Here is a 24,540-nt window from a genome sequence, read left to right as displayed (position 1 = left end):
AATGACCATTTCAACTATTATATTATATTATATTATATTATATTATATTATATTATATTATATTACATTACATTACATTACATTACATTACATTACATTACATTACATTACATTACATTACATTACATTACATTACATTATATTATATTATATTATATTATATTATATTATATTATATTATACTTATATTCACCTAACAAGTAAAAAGTCAGTAGATATTGGAATAATTTTACAAGAGCGAATCGAAAATCATTGATTTTACTATAGAAACCAACGGTGGGCCTCCTCCCCCCGATCATTATTTGATGGCCAGTCCTTCCTCCGAGTAAGGTCAGGGATTAATTGCTTAGGGATATGACAGCTAGTCAAATAATTCATACAGGTATACATTACCCTGCAATTGCGTATCCTGGAACACTACCACGATTTCTACCGGCTGTATAGCGTCCGTGCTCCGCGTTCAAACAAGAAAATTTTCCGTAAAATCGTCTCTTGCTGCATTCACGGTTAGACGTTTTCAAGCCCGCTATAAAGTATTTTAACAAGTTTGAACAGCTATTTTAATTATATGTTTAGCCCATCTATGAACTTAGTTAATTAAATACATCAACTGGACCAACAATCCCGCGATTCCTGCTAGTGGGGGGGAGGGTAGCATGCATGTGGCGGGGCCCAACTCAACCAAAACAAAAATAGGGGTAGATACGGGAGATGTGACCCCATCGAAAAGAGTAAATATATGAAGCTAAAAGCAAAAGATAAATTTACAAAGGGATATTGTGATGTGCCTTGAGTAATTTAATTAAATTATTTAACTTTGTTTACAAGCTGAAAGTAAGCTGAAAGTATTTCATGAGATTGGAAACCTCCTTGTACTTGCAAGGTAATGGTGTTAAAAGTCATTTTGGAATTCCCCCCAAATTATAAGTTCTTCACATTTGTGGGGTTCCCCAAGTCCATACTGTCTGATCAAGGATCAAACTTTACTTCTGGAGTATTTCAGCAGGTCATGTATCAATTAGGTATAGAACAGTATACCTCAAGTGCTTTCCATCCTGAATCACAAGGTGCACTAGAAAGGTTCCATCAAACGTTGAATAGCATGATCAGGACATATTGTTTGGAATTTCAGAGGGACTGGGATGAGGGAGTACACTTGTTGTTGTTTGCTGCTAGGGAAGCTGTTCAGGAAACTTTGGGATTTAGCCCTTTTGAGTTAGTGTTTGGACACATAGTGCGCGGGCCCTTAAAGTTGTTGAAAGAAAAGTGGCTCAATGAGAAATCAGATATCAATTTGTTGGATTATGTCTCCAATTTTAAGCATAGGCTTAACAGAGTAACTGATATCGCCAAAGAAAACTTGAAACAGGGTCAGGCCAAAATGAAACAGTGGTATGATAAACATGCCAAAGAAAGAGTGTTCAAACCAGGTGACAAAGTTCTAGTACTGTTTCCAATTCCAGGACACCCATTGCAAGCCAGATATCATGACCCATGTGAAGTAGATTCAAAAGTGGGTGAAGTAGATTATATTATCAAGACTCCTGGTAGACGCAAGAGGAGGCAGTTATGCCACATAAATATGCTCAAAGAGTATGTTGAAAGAAGTGACAGTGGCATTCCAAAACCTGTGTGTACAGTAAAACATGCTGATAATGTGGACAAACATGCCGATGTAGACAAAATCGCCGATGTAGACAAGAGTAAATATGACAATTCTGATGTCACATTTGACCAGGATAAAGAGCTGGAGCACAAAGAGTATAATGTAAAATTGAACAATTCTGATGTGCTCACTAATTTGGACTCAAAGTTAGGTCATCTTTCTCTAGATCAACAAAGTCAAATTGCAAATTTGATTCACAAATTTGACAATATATTTCCTGATACGCCAAGTAGAACAAATGCTGCATTTCATGATGTAGATGTTGGTGATACAAAACCAATCAAGCAGCATCCTTACAGAGTCAATTCATTGAAAAAAAAAAGAGATCAATTATATGCTAGACAATGCTATCATAGAACCAAGTAGTAGTGAATGGAGTTCACCGTGTATACTTGTTCCCAAGCCTGATGGTTCATACCGATTAGTCGCAGACATGGGAGGGGCAAATGTTCATTCAAAGACAGACTCGAACCCTATTCCAAGAATTGATGATTGCATAGACAAAATTGGGAATGCAAAATTTGTTAGCAAATTTGATCTTTTGACCGTGCCAAAGAGATTTCTGCTTTTTGTACACCATTTGGTCTTTACCAATATAACGTTATGCCATTCGGGTTGAAAAACGCGCCAGCAACATTTCAGAGAATGGTGAACCAAATGGTGACAGACATAGAGGGATGTGAAGCGTATGTAGATGATTTGTTTACAGTCAAAGTTGGGAACACATGGAACAAATCCATCAATTGTTTAAGAAGCTGTCTGAGGAGTGAGTTTCGCCATGCCACAGTCACATACTTGGGATATGTTGTAGGTCAAGGTCATGTGAAACATATCAAAGCCAAAGTTAGAGCAATTGAGCAATACCCACACCTGTAAACAAGAAGGCACTCATGAGATTTCTAGGAATGGTTGGCTATTATAGAAAGTTCTGTCAAAACTTTTCAGAGATAGCAAGTCCTTTGACTGATTTGTTGCAGAAAGATGCAAAATTCATTTGGTCAGAACAGTGTGAAAATGCTTTTCACAAAGTCAAATCAATACTCATGAGTTCACCAGTACTTACTGCACCTGATTTTCAGAAGCAGTTCAAGTTGACTGTTGATGCCAGTTAAATAGGCTGTGGAGGTGTTGTGATGCAAGAGGGTGAAGATCAAATAGATCACCCCATTTGTTACTTTTCAAGGAAGTTCAACAAGCACCAAAGAAATTACTCCACAATTGAGAAGGAGTGTCTAGCATTGCTATTAGCATTGCTACATTTTGATGTGTATTTGGGTACCACAGTATACCCTGTGCACCTTTTCACAGATCACAATCCCCTCACCTTCATCAACAGGATGAAGAACAAACACCAAAGACGGGTGAGGTGGAGTTTGACCTTGCAAGAGTACAATCTGGACATCAAACATATGGCTGATGCCCTGTCCAGAATTGCATAAAAAACCTGACAAAAAAAAATCCTTTAAAAAGCGAACTTGTGTGACAAGAAGTCACTGTGTATGTTGAGTTGAACACTCAAAGTTGATAATGTATATGTTAAAGTTGATGTAAAGGAAGAAAATATTTAAGAAAGTTTTCATTACATTCGAACTTTCTTCTTTTAAGGGGGAGGGTGTGATGTGCCCTGAGTAATTTAATTTAATTATTTAACTTTGTTTACCAGCTGAAAGTATTTCATGAGATGGGAAACCCCCTTGTACTTGCAAGATAATGTTTGGAACTTGGAAATCCCCAGTTCAGTGTATTGCACCATAAAGAAAAAAACCCAGGAAGTGATGTAATGAGAAAGGTTAATGTGTATAATTAATTTTGGGAAATCCCAAGCTTGCATCATCTGTGAAGATGTGAATGAAGTGATGGTTTATCAATAGATGATGGGTTTTGCATGAGTACTGGTATAAAAAGCTGGAGGCTTGAGTTTGGACTTTACAGAATGTCATGGGAGATTGTGAAACTCCACATGTGTGTGATGGTCTTCGTGCTTCAAAAAGGAAGTACATTTTAACCAATTTACATAGCCAATAATTGAGCTATTTTTAATACAGCAACGAAGGAGATTGCGAGCACACAAATGTGCTCTTCCTCATCAAAGGATTAAAGTTCTTTTGTCGAATTGCTTGAGTTTGCTGGGTTTATGAAAACCACACATCTGTCAAATACAGCGGAGCTGTGTTAAAGAAACCTGTTCCCTGGAAAAAGAGTGATTGGTGAAAGAAACACCATTTTTGGAGAAAGCAGCGCAAGGAGATATATTTTGGAGAAAGCAGCGCAAGAAGATACGTGATTGGAGAAAGCAGCGTCATTTTCGTGTGAGGATTTCATACGCAAGGATATTTATAAACGCAAGTGTACACTGGACTTCGCTGATTTTCGCAGGACAAGTGAATAAGGATATATTACATCAGTCGTCCAGAACATTGCAAGAACTCTAGGATCACCAACAAGAAAACCGCTGGTTAAGTACTGATAGAATAAAACTGTGATTGTGTGTTTTTATTATATGCAATTGGTGTTATATGTACCAAGCATACTTCGTTTTCAATTAAAGACTTAGATTTTGTTAGCTTAATCAAACAGTGTATTTGTGTTGTGTATTCGTGTGATTTCGGGTAAAAGGTGACTGTGGCCTTGATTCAAGAACGACTCGTAAAAATATATCTAAAAAAGGAAATAAATAAGGATATATTTTGTAGCCATTTTGCGAAACACAGGCTAGTAATACAATGGCCCAAGAGGGGAAATGGCATTGCGCGTTCCGCAAGAAAAATGTGCTTTTTATTACTAGTTTTGTCTTACTAGAAATTATTATGGTCATAATTCTTATAATTTCATGTTAAATGAATGAATGAATGAATGAATGAATGAATGAATGAATGAATGAATTAATTAATTAATAAATTAATAAATAAATAAATAAATAAATAAATTAATTAATTAATTAATTAATTAATAATTAATAATTAATAAATAAATTAATTAATTAATTATATTTATTTATTTATTTATTTATTTATTTATTTATTTATTTATTTATTTATTTATTTATTTATTTATTTAATTATTTAATTATTTAATTAATTAATTTATTTATTTATTTATTTATTTATTTGCTATTTAACGCGAAACGCGAGAAAAATTTCAATTCGAATACATTTGTTCGCTACTTATATCGAATTGGGAAAAGTCGGCACGCATCAGCGACATTTACTGTCAGTGACGTGGTAAGGTGCCGGGTTGTATCACTAAAATGAGCGCAAAGGGTGGATCTACGATAAGCTTAGGTCGTTTGGGGGTAAACGCGAGCGGGGTTGGTACTACTTTGTAGTTCTAGGGTTAACTAACAAAACATTAACAAAATGCTTCATAACGAAACATTAACAAAACGTTCAAAGTACTTTAACAAAACATATGTCATGATTTCTGCATACTTTGGATTTCTATAGCAAAGCTTATGCCAATACCGAGACTCGTTGTCTTTTTAATGATCGATCATTCCATACGTATTTGTTTTATGTTTTTAATTTATGTCAAAAACAAATGGTGACATTTGGAACCAAACATACGTCATAATTTCTGCATACTTTGGATTTCTATAGCAAAGCTTATGCCAATACTGAGACTCTCGTTTGTCTTTTAATGAATGTGGTGACATTTGGAACCAAACACAATCTCTCTAATCATATCAACCTCTAATCGCACTTCATATTATGCTCCTCATATCTGGACAAAATATAAAGGGATATTCAGAAATTTTAAGTTTTCAATATTTTTTAAACATAAGTTTTAAACTATAGGGACCCTAAATGTTGGCATTTTATGCTTGTAATCATCATGCTGAGTCGTGGTTTATCCGATATCTCCCAGATCCCTAATGCTACCTAAACTTGCTACGCACTTCACAGAAAGAACACAGAAAGAACACTGACCAAAACAGTACTCCTAAAAATGAATTGCATTTCGCAGGCCTTTCGGGGTTATCAAACATTTCAAAGATGGGCACGACAGACGTAGGCCTAAATGACCTAACCGTGGATCTTGGATTGTACACCATCAAATAGGCCTACTCCATGCAGAAGTTTTAACTGGAGGTGTGATTGAGAGGTAATTTTCAGTTCGCTCTTGTAAAATTATTCCAAGATCTACTGATTTTTTACTTGTTAGTTGAAATGGTCATCACCTTTTATATTTAGGAGAAAACTTGGTGAAAATCACATTTTTGTAGAATCTTTAGCCAAAATCATTTTTGCCTATACCTTTGTACATATAAGCCAGAATTTTCCAATTTCCGTCGATGTTACAAAACAAAATATTTAATAAATCTTGAAAACACTAGCGATATGCTGCTGTTGAGTGATTTCAAACATCTGTTTACGATCTCCATTTTTCCCCGAAATGCCGGGAGTGATAAACAGTGCGCCTGGTAGTTATAGTGTTGCACTTTCGGGTTAGGTTAAACATTGTTTAAGCATTTTAAAACTTTCTTTGTCGAAGATTCCGTGTCAATATGCCTAGAAGTTGATTTTTTCCATTGTACTTAGAGAGGAAGTCCTGCTTTTGGTTCACGTTCCTTAGTGGATCCAACTGATATCTATGCGTAACCCTACGGGCTGTTGATACTGTAATGTCCAAACCCTATTTTTAGAATTGTTTGTTTATTTGCGGAGTAGCTCCAAAATCGTCGATTGTCCCTTTAAAGTATTAGTGATGCATAGTGGGAAGGTTGGCTCAAATTGGCGACTCGCATGGAAACCACATGACCAAATCGTCTTTTACCTAACTTTTTTAAACGTTAAAACTTATATATATTAGCTTCATAAGAAGGAGAAGACATTTAAAGTGAATGATTACAACTCACAAGAAGATTGACGAGGTAAACTGTACTATTAAAGAACAGAAAGAAGTTATAAAAGGAATTTTCTGTAGCGTTTGCTTAGTTTGTTTACATCTCTAGTCAACGCAACGAGTGTCGGTTTATATCGCTAGCAATCTCGAGTAATGATCTTAAAACATCAGAAAGTTAAAGTTTGAGTAATAAGCTAGTCTCATGGAAGCGAGTGAGCCCAAGGAAGTGTATTTTAATGTGGCACACTACATAGCAGTAAAAGACGTTTTGAAATGAACTCAAAGTATAAACAGAACTTGGCTATAAAGTTGTCTGTGCAAATAGCCCAGTGCGGCACACCGACATCGCCTGGCTAATAATTATATATACTTGGTACAGCAGAAATACTAAAATAAATACCCGGGGATCGATACACGTGAATGTGCTATGCACGATTTAATATTCAGGCGATAAATCTTTGGATACCGGGGTAGAAAATGATGAATATCTCCCGTAATTTTTTTGTTCTAAAGAAGCCATCAGCTATGTCACGATTTAGGGCGAATTTAGTATGAGGTTTTCATTTCTAATATTTTTCCTCATAATACAATGATAAGCAAAAGCAATAGCATTACAAACCCATAACAAAGGGAGACACTGTTGCAGTGTCGGGGAGCTGAAAATTACCTTTGCCAACACCTGCAACCCCGGTTGCAAAGAATCAGTGTTTAACATGCTGTTTCTGGTGTTGGATTTCCCTTGGGTGCTCCCAGGTGCGGGCTGGTATTTTACCAGAGTGAGGGAATGAGCTCCCTCTGCCTCCCTAGCTCAGTTGTTGAACATGCCAGCTTTAGGGCGGAGGAAACCATCAGGTTCAACGGCCAGTATGTTCAAATGTCTTGGCCATTTGTTTTTGCTACTGCAACGATGTAGACAGTACAGCCAGCGACACAATTATGATGAGATATTGCTCCGTTCTTTTCCCTTTTAGTTACTCATATCTTGGTGTTTGTGGCATTTGTTAGGTTAGGTTTAATACCAGGTCTTTCAAGAGCACTTGTGAGTTATGTTCCGGCCGGACTTTGTCCTTAAACCTTAAGATCGGGTGCCGTTTTTCTGGTAGGGCTAGTTTAGTTCCAAGGTCTCTTGCCATGAACATCAAGCTCCATCTTCGTTTTCTTGAGTATTCTGAGGGGACAAGGACGGTAGTGATTCTCTTCATATTGGAGTAGCCTATCTCAATGGCTCCAAATTTTCATCATGGGCCAAAGAGCGGAAGAGGAAGTTTTACTTCCCAACGGTCAATAGGCTGGTGTTGAACATGTCATCATTGGTCAACCTTCCAACACTGGCCAACATGTTCCAGATCAGAGGCGAACTACTGCATATTGGTAGATCTCGGCTGCTGTGTGTCCAGAAATAAACTGAAACAGGGCTGATCACCCGTAAAGCTGCTGGGACTGGACTAAAATAATTCCCTGCAACTCAATGATTACGAAAACTATAAGCAAATCTCCAAAAAATCCGAGGGTAGATGAGCGGCAGTCTACTGTTGACTCCATGACGGACCAGCGGGAACTCGGCACACCATCACAAACTGTTGGCCCTGATTATTGTCGCCTGTCTACCTTCAAACCTCTTGTAATATCTACTTATAATGTCCGTACTATTAATCAACAAGGGAAAATGCATCAGCTATTCATGGGCTGTGCTGATGCAGGTATTGACATTGCCGGAATTCAAGAACATCGTCTAATTACACCAAGCCCAACTGATGAACTTTGGTCAGACGATAGGAACTGGGTTATAGTATACAGTTCTGCTACCAAGCAAAGGCATGGAGGAGTGGGTCTGGTCTTGTCCAAGCATGTTCACAGATGTCTTAAGAGTGTTGAAGCTGTTTCCGAGAGGATACTATTTGTAACATTCCATGGTAACCCTCAGCTTAGCATCACTGTTGTATATGCTCCCACTGAGTGCTCAACATCTTCTGACAAGGAGGATTTCTATTCATCTCTATCTGACCACTTGGATGGTATGAAAAGGCACGACATCCATCTCATTCTCGGTGATTTTAATGCCAGAATAGGAACAGATAGTCATCTTTCCCATCCATGGGTGATGGGTCCATACTGCTACCATGATTCAACCAATGACAATGGTGAGCGTTTGGTCAACATTTGCCAGGAGTACAACCTCAGACCGGCCCAAATGAGATTCCCCAACCCAGAAATCGTCTCTGGACTTGGACCCATCCAGCTGGATCAACCCATGCACAGTTAGACCACATTCTAATAAACAGCAAGTGGGTTAATTCTCTCCACAACTGTCGAGCATACAATTCTGTAGAAGTGGACTCCGATCATCGTATTGTGAGCGTCCGTCTAGCTGCCAGTTTGCGAACAAGCAAAGGAAAACCTTGCAAGAGACCAAAATTCAATTGGAAGAAGTTGCAAGACCCTGATACAAAAGGGGAATTTCAGCTGGAACTAACAAACAGATTCCAGGTCTTGAGCATGGATGATGCCACACCCATCTCTGATAGGTATGAGACCTTTGAAACAGCAGTTCGTGAAGTTGCTGAGAAAGTTATTGGAAAGCAAAAGCCATGCGGACTGTCAAGTTGGGTATCAGATGCAACCATCAGACTTAAACTTGAAAGGGATGAGGCCAAAAAGCGGTACTCTATTTCAAAGTCTCGTCAATCTAGAGAAAGATGGAGGAACTTGAACACCAGCCTTAACAACTCCTATAAATCTGATGAGCTTGCTACACTCAATAAACAGATGGAAGACCTAAAGCTGGCCGATGAAATGGGGAATTACACCACCACCTGGAAAATCATACACTCGCTCTCTGGAAAGAACTCAAGGAAAGGGGTAAAAGTCAAAAAGAGAGATGGATCAGCCCCAACCAGTGACCATGAACTGCTTGAGGAAAGGAAGGAATATTTCAGCTCACTCCTTAACAATGACAGTGGCACAGCAGCTTCAGAACTTTCTGCACCAGCTGTTGAAGATCTTCCTATTATCACTGGGCCCCCAACTCGTGAAGAAGTAGTCGAAGCAGTAGCAGCCATGAAGACCAACAAGGCAGCAGCATTGGACTGTGCCATAACTGCTGAAGCACTTCAGGGAGGAGGGGATAGCATAATTGATATGATTCTCAAATTCTGTATGGAAGTATTCTCAACGCTGACACCGCCACGTCAATGGGTCACAAATGTCATCATTCCTCTACCAAAGAAAGGCGACCTCTCTCTCTCATGATAAACTACCGTGGTATCTCGCTTATGTCCATTGCCGCAAAAGTGTACAACAAGATCCTTCTGAACAGGATTCGACCTCACATTGATCCCTTACTGAGAAGCAACCAGGCTGGCTTTAGATCAGGTCGAAGCTGTGCTCAGCAAATACACATTTTGAGGAGGATCATGGAAGGCTTCAAGGAGTACCAACTTCCCTTGACAGTCACTTTTGTGGACTTCAAAAAAGCTTTCGACTCCATCAACAGGTCCGTCATGTTCTCAGTGCTGCGGCATTATGGAATACCAAAGGTTGTGGTCAATGCCATCCAGGTGCTCTACAAGGACTCCAATAGTGCCGTTATGGTAGATGGAAGTATCTCAGAGCCTTTCCAAGTAACAACTGGAGTGCTTCAGGGTGATGTGTTGGCACCATTCCTGTTCATTATCCTGGTAGACTACCTCCTGAAGAAATCAACTTCTGGAATTGATGCTGGAATTGTTACCTACCCACGTCGGTCAAGCAGGTATCCTGCTAGGATGCTGAATGACCTGGATTTTGCTGATGATATTGCCCTGTTGGAATCTTCTATAGCCCGGGCCCAGTCACAATTTACTAGGACTGCAACAGCAGCAGCAGATCTAGACCTTGTCATCAGCGCACCTAAGACAGAATATATGACTGCAAACTGTAAGACTCAGCCAGCACTTGAAGTCTATGGTAGTACCATCAACCATGTCGCAGACTTCAAGTACTTGGGTTCCAAGATGGGCTCTAGTGTTGGACACCTAAAAAGAAGAAAAGCATTAGCCTGGGCCGGAAACTGGAACGCCTTTGGAGAAGCCCATCCCTGCCAATCGAAACAAAAATCAAGCTGTTTGAGACAACTTGTGTCACTATACTTCTGTACGGGTGCGAGTCATGGGTAATCACCAAGGACATGGAAAACAAGATCAATATGCCTTTGCAACATCTTGCTACAGAGTAATGTTAAACATCAAGCGTGTGGATCGGATCCCAAATGAAACCATATACAATCTGACCAACACCACTCCACTGGTTGCCAGAGTCAAGATTCATCAACTCAAATTTCTCGGCCATATACTGCGTCTTGAAGATGATGAGCCTGTGAAAGAATATGCCCTTTATATTCCACCACATGGGAAGAGGAAACCGGGACGGCCGCGGACACTGTACTTACAGTATATACAGCACCTCCTGGGAGATACTGAAGGGATGCTGCAGCCAAACAAAATTGTTTCGCTTGCCCAAGATCGCAACAGTTGGAGAAAGCTTGTAGTCGCCTGCTCCGCAGCCGACTGATGATGATGATGATGACCCTAATAAAACAAAGTCAAACATAAGAATAACTAAAAAAGAATAAAAATATATTTCTTTTGTTTTTCATTGTATTATGAGGAAAATTATAAGAATTGAAAATAAGCATCTAGAAAAAGTTATTGTTATGTTTGACTTTATTTTATTAGGATTTGTAAATAGATTTCTTTTGTTTTTAATTTTATTATGAGGAAAATTATTAGGATTGAAAATAAGCATCTAAAAAGTCATTCTTATGTTTAAATATATGTTTGACTTTGTTTTATTAGGATCTGTAAATCCATTTTTGTTTTTATTGTATTATGAGGAAAATTATGAGAATTGAAAATAAGCATCTAGAAAAAAGTCATTCTTATGGTTGACTTTGTTTTATTAGGATCTGTAAATCCATTTCTTTTGTTTTTATTGTATTATGAGGAAAATTATGAGAATTGAAAATAAGTATCTAGAAAAAAGTCATTCTTATGTTTGACTTTGTTTTATTAGGATATGTAAATATATTTCTTTTGTTTTCATTGTATTATGAGGAAAATTATAAGAATTGAAAATAAGCATCTAGAAAAAAGTTATTGTTATGTTTGACTTTATTTTATTAGGATTTGTAAATATATTTCTTTTGTTTTTAATTGTATTATGAGGAAAATTATTAGAATTAAAAAATTAGAAAAAGTCATCCTTATGTTTGACTTTGTTTTATAAGGATATGCAAATTTATTTGACGTCATCTCATGAATATGCAAATTTATTTATGACGTCATCTCGTGAATATGCAAATTTATTTATGACGTCATCTCATGAATATGCAAATTTATTTATGACGTCATTCATCTCATGAATATGCAAATTTACGTATGACGTCATCTCATGAATATGCAAATTTACGTATGACGTCATCTCATGAATATGCAAATTTACGTATGACGTCATCTCATGAATAGCATAATCTATAACCCTAACATGACACAACCTAACATGTTAGGACTTATAGATTATGTTAGGTTGTGTCATGTTAGGATTATAGTAGGATTATAGATTACCGTAAACGTTCGCCTATAATGGCGCTATGGGGTCCCTTGACATAACTGGACATTTATACACAAACTAAAAGCACCCTCCCATAAAAAATCCCATCAGCAAATAAGGGCACATATACAATGTATATATCCTTAATTCTTGTTGGGATTTATAGAGGAGGAAGCTGAGGCTATATTAGCTTATATTTGTACATGAAATTTATTCCAAGGCAAACGTTTACGGTATGTTAGGTTGTGCTATTAGCAAATGAATAACCATAGGCTTCGGAATATGTTAAATATTTGGAGGCAATGGGCATGACCCAAGTTATTGGGCTCTGCGGGGCTTTATGGTACTTCAGTGCCCATGGCCAACAAAATAATTCCCCCGGTTCGAGACACTGATAACGCATGACTAAAAATGTCCGTCATTTGATACTGAATTTCATGCCATAAAATGGGTGGTTTTTTTTTTCAATGTTTGACCCCTGCATGATTGTTTTTGAGGGCGCTGATCTCGAACTGCCGCATAAACTTTTTGCTCCATTATTTTCGATAATTTCTACGGATTTAATCGTTTTTATCAAGAATATTTTGCTGTTGATGCTTCGTAAGTACATCTGGTATACCAAAGTGAACTCAATCGCTAAAATTTTTAAACTGTTTCCGTGTTATACTGACATTTTTCATTCTTCGAACTTGTACGTTCATCGATGTTATTATATGCTATTGATATACATTGCGTTTTACTATACTAGCTACGCTACATGTTTACTGTTGACTGTTGTATAGTACTTAATTGTCTTCATTTTATTCATCATGAGACCGTTCTTGCTCTTTCCACCCAATCGATCGTCTGAGCGAAAAAGTGTGATAAACAATAACTATTCTCGTATTGATCAAGAAATCAGAGGTTGTAGAGCTGGCAAACACAAAAAGCGGTCAATAAAAACTTGCATAAAGAACAGAATCCCAAAATGCACCGCTTCATCATCAGTAAATAAGAACAATCTTATTAGCATTCCGCTTAATAGAGATAGTGCCCATAATGCTCCAAATATTTGTTTTGCGGTATGGAATGCTCGCTCCATGAAAGCAAAAAAGAAATCTGGTGCTATTTGTGATTTTATTATCCATCATCATGTCGATGTGTTAGCCATTACAGAAACTTGGCTTACCGGGACTGTTCGAGATAATCGTGCAATCGCTGATATCCAGAATACTCTTCCGCATTTTGTCATCCATCACAAGCATCGTCTCAATTCAAGAGGTGGCGGGGTTGCTGTGATCGTTCGCAAGGGTATAAATGTTGACTTCAACACCACCGGTGATTTTAGTACATTTGAGTACTTGGACTTGAACGTAACTTCTCAGTCATCTTCGTTCCGTTTAATCGTCCTGTACAGACCACCACCAAATCGCATAAACAAGTTCACTTTCTCCGCTTTTCAAGATGAATTTTCTTCTCTGCTAGAAACCTGTACTGCATCCTCGTCAAGGATCCTGCTGGCTGGAGATTTCAATATTCACGTGGACACTCCTGATGATCGAGAATCGTCTGTTTTTCTAAACATTTTGGAGTCCTACAATTTACTTCAGCACGTCACTGGTCCAACCTATTCTAAGGGAAATCACACCTTGGATCTTCTAATATCTTACAAGGATGATGACCTTGTCACTTCGACATCAATTCATGATGATCTTCCTTCATTTCACTCTGCGGTCAAATGTCTGATTAACATCTCTCGTCCGCCGCCGACAAGGAAGATGATACGTGGCCGCAAATTGCGCAACGTTGATATTGTATCATTCCACAAAGATATCATGGAATCTTCCTTACTCTGTGATCCTGCTAGTGATCTGGATTCTTTGACTGAGCAATATACTGATGTTCTGAGTGAAATCATCGACGTCCATGCCCCTGTTGTGGAGCGAAACGTTATTCTTCGCCCTCACGCTCCCTGGTATGATGATGCGCTACGGGCAGCCAAACAGGAGAAGCGCCGTCGCGAGAGAAAATACAAACGCACTGGGCTGTCTGTTCACCAAGATCTCTACAAGGAACAATGCGTCAACTATAGAAACATGCTCAATGAATCTAAGTCATCTTTTCACCGGAAGGAGATAGAACGTGCGGATCATAAAGATCTTTTTCGTGTAGTGGACAAGCTCTCGAAGCCTAAATCTGACACCATCTTTCCATCCCATACGAACAAAGGTGACCTTGCCAAGCGGTTTGCGGACTTCTTTCACCAAAAGATCAATGCACTTCGAGAACGCCTTGATTCGTCGCCGGTATCGATGCTTCTTGATGACCTCTCTGCTCCCTGTACCAGCACTTTCTCAAATTTTGATCATGTATCTGAGGAAGACTTGCAGAAGATCATTCGTTCATCGTCCATAACATCTTGTCAACTGGACCCTTTACCCACGTGCACCTTTAAGGAGTGCATTGAGCCAATCTTACCTGTGCTTACCAGCATTGTTAACAAGTCCCTATCATCTGGAAAGTTCCCGGCGTCTCTCAAGCATGCCCACGTGATACCTCTTCTCAAGAAAGTGAATCTGGATGTCGACAATCTAGCTAACTTCCGTCCAATTTCGAATTTAGCGTACCTCGGCAAGTTAATTGAACGTGCTGCAGTTGCTCAGTTGCAGACCTACCTAGCTGAACACGATCTCTATACTAGGGCACAGTCTGCATATCGCCCCCACCATAGCACCGAATCTGCCACTCTTTGCGTCATGAATGAAATTTTGTGTGCTCTGGATGTTCGTCATGAGGCCCTGTTAGTCCTTCTGGATTTTTCATCCGCGTTTGATACCATCGATCATGCCATCCTACTGAAACGTCTTTCATCGCGGTATGGTATCACGGGAACAGCATTGGACTGGTTCACCTCGTACTTAGATGGCCGCACGCAGTCTGTCAACATCTCAAATAATTTGTCGGAGAAGGTTCCCCTTAAATGGGGAGTTCCTCAAGGCTCTGTAGCGGGCCCTCTTATTTTCACCTTGTACAGTGCTCCTCTTCAGGACATCATTAACAGCCATGGTATCAACACTATCGTTTATGCAGACGACACGCAACTCTACCTCACATTCCTCCAGAGGATAGAGATACAGCAGTCTCCAGAATTGAGAAATGTATCCAGGATGTGAAATTGTGGGCCATCGAAAATAAACTTGTTCTCAATGATGCTAAAACCGAAGTTCTTCATTTCAGATCACGTTTTTCAAATACATCATCCCCATCTCCTACTGTTACAATTGGTGATTCAGAGATCAACGCGTCATCGTGCGCTCGCAATCTTGGTGTCCATTTCGACGACGAGCTTCGAATGAAAGACCACATTTCAAACACTTGCAAAGGTGCTCTCACAGCAATTCGTCGTATCGGCCAAATTCGCAATTTTTTAGATGATACAACATGTGCGCGACTGGTTCACGCTTTTGTTACATCGCGTTTGGATTCATGCAATTCTGCCCTGTATGGTCTTCCTTGTTCCGACATCAACAAGCTTCAACGAGTCCAGAATACGGCTGCCAGACTTGTCGCACGCGTATCTCGTCACGAACACATCTCTCCAGTTCTTCATTCCCTTCACTGGCTCCCGGTCAAACAGCGTACAGCTTATAAGATCCTTCTTCTCACCTATAAAGCGATCAACGACCTTGCTCCACGCTACATATCTGACATCATTTCATTGTACAAGCCCAAACGTCATCTTCGCTCATCTTCCAAAACTCTTCTGTCTGTTACACGCCGCTCATCTACGCAGTTTTACGGCGATAGAGCTTTTGCGTCAGCTGCACCCGCACTGTGGAACACCTTACCAGAAAACATCCGTGCCGCTCCATCTTCTGCTAAATTAAAAAAATTGCTCAAGACACACATGTTTCAAAATTTGTAATACCCTGCTTCATCAAGAACCAGATGCTGAAGATCTTGGTTGTGGATGCATGTGCTAGCAACCTCTGCTCCACCAGGGTTGTGTGTTTTGATTATTTTTCTTGTGCTCGGGTTCCCTGCTTGTTTCAAGAGCCGGATGCTGAGGATCTAGGCTGAGGATGCATGTACTGGCGACCTCTGCTCCTCCAGGGTTCCATATAATATTTTGTCTTTGTATGTTCCTGATAACCGGTTTCATTAATGCTTTATTATATTTGTTGTATTTTTGATTGAATTGTTTATCATTATACTTTGTTTGCATCTTAATGTTGCTCATATGTACTGGTGACCTCTTCGTTATTCAAGGGTTCCCTATTTACTCCTGCCTTTGCGTGTTCCTCATATTGGTTCATATTTTGATTCATTTTGCATTATATTTTGCATATATATTGTATCTTTGTTAATTGCTTGATCACATTATTTGGTTTTGTTTTCATAATTATTAATGATCTTTCCGATAATTGATCATTAGTGGTTGAAATGTAATATGCTCTTATGTTATGTATTCTGATGTTTGTTTAGATAAGGTTTTGCCTGCATTAAAATAATGTTGTTTGACATGTTCTTTTTTGCCGAGGGCGTGGATGCTGGTCATCCATACTCTCTTTTATTACTTGCCATTTGTAATTGAAATATTTTTATGTTATATATTTGCTGTGATATATTTGTAGCTTACTTTCATATTATATCATTATATTGCTTGCCTATATTTTGTGGTTCTATAACTGTATTTTACTTTTATTGCTTGCCTGCTTTTGTAAAACCATCACGTTTGAGTTTCAGCCTTTGGCCTTGTTCTGCTCTCCTTCTGACTGTTTTCTTAGGCGTGTTGGTTCTTTTAATGTTTTTTATGCTTGTATATTTTGTTGTAAAGCGCATTGAGGCTCTTCGTAATAATGCGCTATATTAAGTGTCTGTTTATTATTATTATGCCAAATTTGTTACGTACCATAATTCTCGAGTATGGGCAACTTTGTTTCCGATACATGTTGCACATAATTGTCTCGCCCTGTTCCTTTTTAAAAGGATTTTTTAAAGAATTCTTATTTAAAGACAGTTCTTGATGAGGTTGTGGCAGTCCGAATAGTTTCATACGTTATCTAAAACAAACATTGACCATACTGCACTGTCCGTTTTCCTATATATGCGTATAAAATCTCCACACAAAAATGGTGATATTCTCTAAATATTTATCTCCTTGCGCTGCTTTCTCCAAACTTAACTCCTTGCGCAGTTCACCAAATCTCCAAATTGGTACTATTTTCACCTTTCACACAATGTCTTCAGGAAGCAGGACTTCGATCGTTGCAGTTGTCCCCAATTATATTGACAGATGTGTTGTTTCAATAAACCAGACTTCAGAAAGTCGACAGAAGAATATAATTTCCTTTCTTGGAAGAGGTACTTCCTTTGACGTAAACTAGATCTTCTCCGACAACACTGGCGCAGGCAGTAGTACATTGACTACATAAAATATTTCTGGTACGCAATTTCCTTTCTTTGAAGGAAATGGACTGTAAGCACATTAGCTGTTTGCCCAATATAACACTCAACTGTGTAGAATTATGTTTTCATTTTCTTATATACCAAGTACTGGATACTAGCAAAACCTCATTCTATTAAGAGCCAATTACTTCCTTCACACTATGCTGCAAGTCTTAATTATAACATTAACCTTTCACATGACATCACTTCCTGAGGGGAATCCCATATGATGTCATCTTTACTTTACAATTTCAGGGGAATTCCCATATGATCCAAAATTAGATATGATTCAATTTGTTCTTTATCAAGTTGATGCAAGAAGGGGAATTCCTAAAATGTCTCATGAAATAGATTTTAATTGTAAACAAAGATAAATCATGGCACATCACATTATATCACGTGCTGATAATGGTATTTCTACTGCTGACGTAGTATTAATGAAGTAGCTATCTACTGCTGATAACGGTATTGATGAAGTATCTTTCTACTGCTGACGTAGTATTAATGAAGTAGCTATGTATTGCTGATAACAGTATTGATGAAGTATCTTTCTACTACTGATGTAGTATTAATGAAGTAGCTATCCACTGCTGATAACGGTATTGATGAAGTATCTTTCTACTGCTGACGTAGTATTAATGAAGTAGCTATCTACTGCTGATAACAGTATTGATGAAGTATCTTTCTACTGCTGATGTAGTATTAATGAAGTAGCTATCCACTGCTCATAACGGTACTGATGAAGTATCTTTCTACTGCTGACGTAGTATTAATGAAGTAGCTATCTACTGCTCATAACAGTATTGATGAAGTATCTTTCTACTGCTGACGTAGTATTAATGAAGTAGCTATCCACTGCTGATAACGGCATTGATGAAGTATCTTTCTACTGCTGATGTAGTATTAATGAAGTAGATATCTACTGCTGATAACGGCATTGATGAAGTATCTCTCTACTGCTGACGTTGTGTTGATGAAGTAGTTATCTACTGCTGATAACGGCATTGATGAAGTATCTTTCTACTGCTGACGTTGTGTTGATGAAGTAGTCATCTGCTGCTGATAACGGTATTGATGAAGTATCTTTCTACTGCTGACGTAGTATTAATGAAGTAGCTATCCACTGCTGATAACGGCATTGATGAAGTATCTTTCTACTGCTGATGTAGTATTAATGAAGTAGCTATCTACTGCTGATAACGGTATTGATGAAGTATCTTTCTACTGCTGACGTAGTATTAATGAAGTAGCTATCCACTGCTGATAACGGCATTGATGAAGTATCTTTCTACTGCTGATGTAGTATTAATGAAGTAGATATCTACTGCTGATAACAGCATTGATGAAGTATCTTTCTACTGCTGATGTAGTATTAATGAAGTAGCTATCTACTGCTGATAACGGTAGGCCTATTGATGAAGTATATATCTACTGCTGATGTAGTATTAATGAAGTAGATATCTATTGCTGATAACGGCATTGATGAAGTATCTTTCTACTGCTGACGTTGTGTTGATGAAGTAGTTATCTACTGCTGATAACGGCATTGATGAAGTATCTTTCTACTGCTGACGTTGTGTTGATGAAGTAGTTATCTGCTGCTGATAACGGTATTGATGAAGTATCTTTCTACTGCTGACGTAGTATTAAGTAGCTATCCACTGCTGATAACGGCATTGATGAAGTATCTTTCTACTGCTGATGTAGTATTAATGAAGTAGATATCTACTGCTGATAACGGCATTGATGAAGTATCTTTCTACTGCTGATGTAGTATTAATGAAGTAGCTATCTACTGCTGATAACGGTATTGATGAAGTATCTTTCTACTGCTGACGTAGTATTAATGAAGTAGCTATCCACTGCTGATAACGGCATTGATGAAGTATCTTTCTACTGCTGATGTAGTATTAATGAAGTAGATATCTACTGCTGATAACGGCATTGATGAAGTATTTTTCTACTGCTGATGTAGTATTAATGAAGTAGCTATCTACTGCTGATAACGGTAGGCCTATTGATGAAGTATATATCTACTGCTGATGTAGTATTAATGAAGTAGATATCTATTGCTGATAACGGCATTGATGAAGTATCTTTCTACTGCTGACGTTGTGTTGATGAAGTAGTTATCTACTGCTGATAACGGCATTGATGAAGTATCTTTCTACTGCTGACGTTGTGTTGATGAAGTAGTTATCTGCTGCTGATAACGGTATTGATGAAGTATCTTTCTACTGCTGACGTAGTATTAATGAAGTAGCTATCCACTGCTGATAACGGCATTGATGAAGTATCTTTCTACTGCTGATGTAGTATTAATGAAGTAGATATCTACTGCTGATAACGGCATTGATGAAGTATCTTTCTACTGCTGATGTAGTATTAATGAAGTAGCTATCTACTGCTGATAACGGTATTGATGAAGTATCTTTCTACTGCTGACGTAGTATTAATGAAGTAGCTATTCACTGCTGATAACGGCATTGATGAAGTATCTTTCTACTGCTGATGTAGTATTAATGAAGTAGATATCTACTGCTGATAACGGCATTGATGAAGTATCTTTCTACTGCTGATGTAGTATTAATGAAGTAGCTATCTACTGCTGATAACGGTATTGATGAAGTATCTTTCTACTGCTGACGTAGTATTAATGAAGTAGCTATCCACTGCTGATAACGGCATTGATGAAGTATCTTTCTACTGCTGATGTAGTATTAATGAAGTAGATATCTACTGCTGATAACGGCATTGATGAAGTATTTTTCTACTGCTGATGTAGTATTAATGAAGTAGCTATCTACTGCTGCTGATAACGGTAGGCCTATTGATGAAGTATATATCTACTGCTGATGTAGTATTAATGAAGTAGATATCTATTGCTGATAACGGCATTGATGAAGTATCTTTCTACTGCTGACGTTGTGTTGATGAAGTAGTTATCTACTGCTGATAACGGCATTGATGAAGTATCTTTCTACTGCTGACGTTGTGTTGATGAAGTAGTTATCTGCTGCTGATAACGGTATTGATGAAGTATCTTTCTACTGCTGACGTAGTATTAATGAAGTAGCTATCCACTGCTGATAACGGCATTGATGAAGTATCTTTCTACTGCTGATGTAGTATTAATGAAGTAGATATCTACTGCTGATAACGGCATTGATGAAGTATCTTTCTACTGCTGATGTAGTATTAATGAAGTAGCTATCTACTGCTGATAACGGTATTGATGAAGTATCTTTCTACTGCTGACGTAGTATTAATGAAGTAGCTATCCACTGCTGATAACGGCATTGATGAAGTATCTTTCTACTGCTGATGTAGTATTAATGAAGTAGATATCTACTGCTGATAACGGCATTGATGAAGTATCTTTCTACTGCTGATGTAGTATTAATGAAGTAGCTATCTACTGCTGATAACGGTAGGGCTATTGATGAAGTATATATCTACTGCTGATGTAGTATTAATGAAGTAGATATCTATAATTGCTGATAACGGCATTGATGAAGTATCTTTCTACTGCTGACGTTGTGTTGATGAAGTAGTTATCTACTGCTGATAACGGTATAGACGAAGTATCTTTCTACTGCTGATGTAGTATTAATGAAGTAGCTATCCACTGCTGATAACGGTATTGATGAAGTATCTTTCTACTGCTGACGTAGTATTAATGAAGTAGCTATCTACTGCTGATAACAGTATTGATGAAGTATCTTTCTACTGCTGATGTAGTATTAATGAAGTAGCTATCCACTGCTCATAACGGTATTGATGAAGTATCTTTCTACTGCTGACATAGGATTAATGAAGTAGCTATCTACTGCTGATAACAGTATTGATGAAGTATCTTTCTACTGCTGACGTAGTATTAATGAAGTAGCTATCCACTGCTGATAACGGCATTGATGAAGTATCTTTCTACTGCTGATGTAGTATTAATGAAGTAGATATCTACTGCTGATAACGGCATTGATGAAGTATCTTTCTACTGCTGACGTTGTGTTGATGAAGTAGTTATCTACTGCTGATAACGGCATTGATGAAGTATCTTTCTACTGCTGACGTTGTGTTGATGAAGTACAATGCTACGCTACGATAGACATGCTTTATTCGACGTAGCCCAACATACTTGCGCTAGTATTGATAACTCGTTGTGGCTTAAACTTAAAGACATTGGTATCGCAAAAAGTACTAAGAGAGGGTGTAGAGCTGGTCGTAACAAACAAAGACCAATTACAGTTCGTGTAATAATGTCAGTATGCCAACAAAATCTGTGTGCAATAGTAATAGTAGTAATTTATGTAGAATTGAATGTCAACCTGAATGTAAACCTAAAGATTCTCATATGTCCGGACATAGCCTTCCCTCTATTTTCATGTGCAATCCAAGATCTTTGAATAAAAAATTTGATGAGTTCAGATCGACGGTTATTGGGAATCAGGCTGATGTCTGTGCCATTTCTGAATCTTGGTTTACTTCTAACAAACCAATTGAACATTATCAACTTGAAGGGTATGAATTGCTCACAAAATCAAGGTCTACTCGCGCAGGGGGAGGAGTAGCCTGCTACGTCCGCAATGAATTGAATCCACAAAATACTGACATCACAGTCCCAGACAATCTAGAGGTACTGTGGTTCAAAGCACGCCCCCAACGCCTTCCTCGGGCCATCTCTGTACTGTACTATGCTGTAATATACATACCCCGGGGCGATCCCCATGAACAAGAGCTCATTGAACATTTGCTTGATGGTATTGACAAAATTAGCACCAAACACCCAGATGCTGGTATTTCCCTGATAGGTGACGTTAACCAACTTGATATCACCCAGATCCTTGCTGCTAGTCACAAGTTTGCCCAAGTGGTGGACAAGCCAACTAGAGGTGACAGCATTTTGGATAAGATAGTGACCAACTTATCCACGTTTTACAATACACCAATTGTCAGCGCCCCAATCAGGACTAGTGATCATCGTACTGTATTATGGACTCCTGAGGATCATGAAATCAGATCCAACAGCGTTCACACCCGCAAAGTACGACCCCTGAAAGACTCTAATCTTCGCGAGTTTGGCAGATGGATTACTAGTCATACATGGACTGAGGTCACTGAAGCGGCAAATACAGGTGATAAGACCAGTGCCTTCTACAAAACTCTGAACTCGGCAATACAACTTCACTTCCCTTGTCGCAAAGTGAAACTTCATGTACATGACAAACCTTGGATCACTCCAGCTATTAAATCGCTTATTTGTAAGAGACAGAAATCCTTCCATGAAGGTAACACTCACAATTGAGAATCATGCGCAACAAAGTCCAGCGCGAAATATCCAAAGCAAAGCGTGACTTCTACCGTGACCGGGTACAGCGACTAAAATCAGCGAATCCGGCAAAGTGGTATCAGCAGATTCGTGTTATGGCTAATATGACAAAAACTGAATCAAACATTGCTCCACCCCAGAGGGTCAACCCAAGTGACTTTGTCGCTGTGGCAAATAGTATCAATGAACATTTCGCATCAGTTGCTAATGACCAGCCACCTCTTAATGTGGATGATCTTCCATCTTTTGAATCGTCTGACAATTCAGCATTTGTGGTGCAGCAGCATGAGGTGTACAGAAAACTGAATAAAATAAAGAGCGGTAAAGCTGGAGGTCCTGACGGAATACCAAGTAGGATTATCCGCGAATTCTCGTATGAACTGAGCTTACCACTCTCCAACATCCTTAACAGATCTTACGCAGAGGGTGTTGTACCACCCCAGTGGAGAAAGGCCACGGTGGTCCCTATCCCCAAGAGTAAGCCTGCAACATATAACAGTCTCCGCCCAATATCTTTAACGGACCATTTTGCTAAGGTAGCCGAATCATTCATGAATCAGTGGCTCATGGACGATATTCAAAAACATATTGATCCCAACCAGTTTGGAAACCGGAAAGGAGTGGCGACTACGCACTACCTTGTCAAACTGTTGCATACGCTACACAAAAATGCTGACAAACCAGGAAGCCACAGTACGCTGGTGGTCACTGACTTCAGCAAAGCGTTTGACCGCATAAACCACAATGTACTCATTCGCAAATTAATCAATCTTGGAGTCCGCCCCCTGTGGTTGCGTGGCTTTGCAGCTTCCTTACGCAAAGAGCACAATGTGTTCGGTACAAAGGCGCCATTTCATCGTGGATAACGCTGAAGGGAAGCTTACCCCAAGGCACCTTATTCGGTCCCAATGGATTTCTTGTCATGATTAATTCTGCACTTGTTGACACACCATCGCCTATCTGTGTTCTCAAATATGTTGACGACATGACCATCATAGAATCAGCCAAAGCAACGCAGCCTACCACCATGCAAGGTCAAATGAGAACAACATGAAGCTCAATCCTGAGAAGTGCGCATATGTCAATCTCGTTCTTAAAGCGACCGCTAAATCACGTGCTGAAACTCTGTAACACTGATCTTAATCAGGTGGATGTCACCAAAATCCTTGGCGTCCAAATCTCAGCTGACTTGACATGGTCAACTCACATTGATCAAATGCTGAAGAAAGCCAACGGTAGGCTTCATATGCTGAAGCTGCTGAAAAGGTTTGACTTGCCGATTGAAGATCTTGTGACAATATACGTTGGCTACGTCAGACCACTTACAGAATACGTTGCTCCGGTTTGGCATTCAAGCATCACCGCCAAACAACAATCCGCCATTGAACGTGTGCAAAAGCGGGCTTGCAAGATCATCCTGGGCAACAAATACTTCACCTATGATGAAGCTTTGACCACATGCAACCTTACTGTGTTGACTGAGAGAAGGAAACATATCTGTGTAACATTCGTCAATGCAATGATGAGTTCTCATCAATTCCGCGAATGGCTACCTCCCCTGCGCGGCAGCAGCACAAGTCGGCTACTTCGTAATTCAGATCATCTGACCACTGTCCGTTGCAGAACTAAACGCTACCAAGAAAGCCCAATACCCTATCTCACTAAACTGTACAATGACCAGCTAATGTGA

General features: G+C 38.9%; 1 protein-coding gene across 1 annotated transcript; it reads left to right on the top strand.

Annotated features, from left to right (window-relative positions):
- Positions 1 to 23,928: 23,928 nt before the first annotated feature.
- On the top strand, positions 23,929 to 24,540 carry LOC140163521 (uncharacterized). The gene has a single exon (XM_072186836.1). It carries the CDS (start codon positions 23,929 to 23,931, stop codon positions 24,538 to 24,540), a length of 612 nt encoding a protein of 203 aa, XP_072042937.1.

The sequence above is a fragment of the Amphiura filiformis genome, chromosome 11 (genome assembly GCF_039555335.1).
Source record: "Amphiura filiformis chromosome 11, Afil_fr2py, whole genome shotgun sequence".
NCBI lineage: Eukaryota > Metazoa > Echinodermata > Ophiuroidea > Amphilepidida > Amphiuridae > Amphiura > Amphiura filiformis.
This window is presented reverse-complemented; position numbering and strand designations above follow the sequence as displayed.

What these genes read in the sequence shown, in the direction of transcription:
- LOC140163521 (XM_072186836.1), top strand. Translation starts at nt 23,929, where the DNA reads ATGTCAATCTCGTTCTTAAAGCGACCGCTAAATCACGTGCTGAAACTC.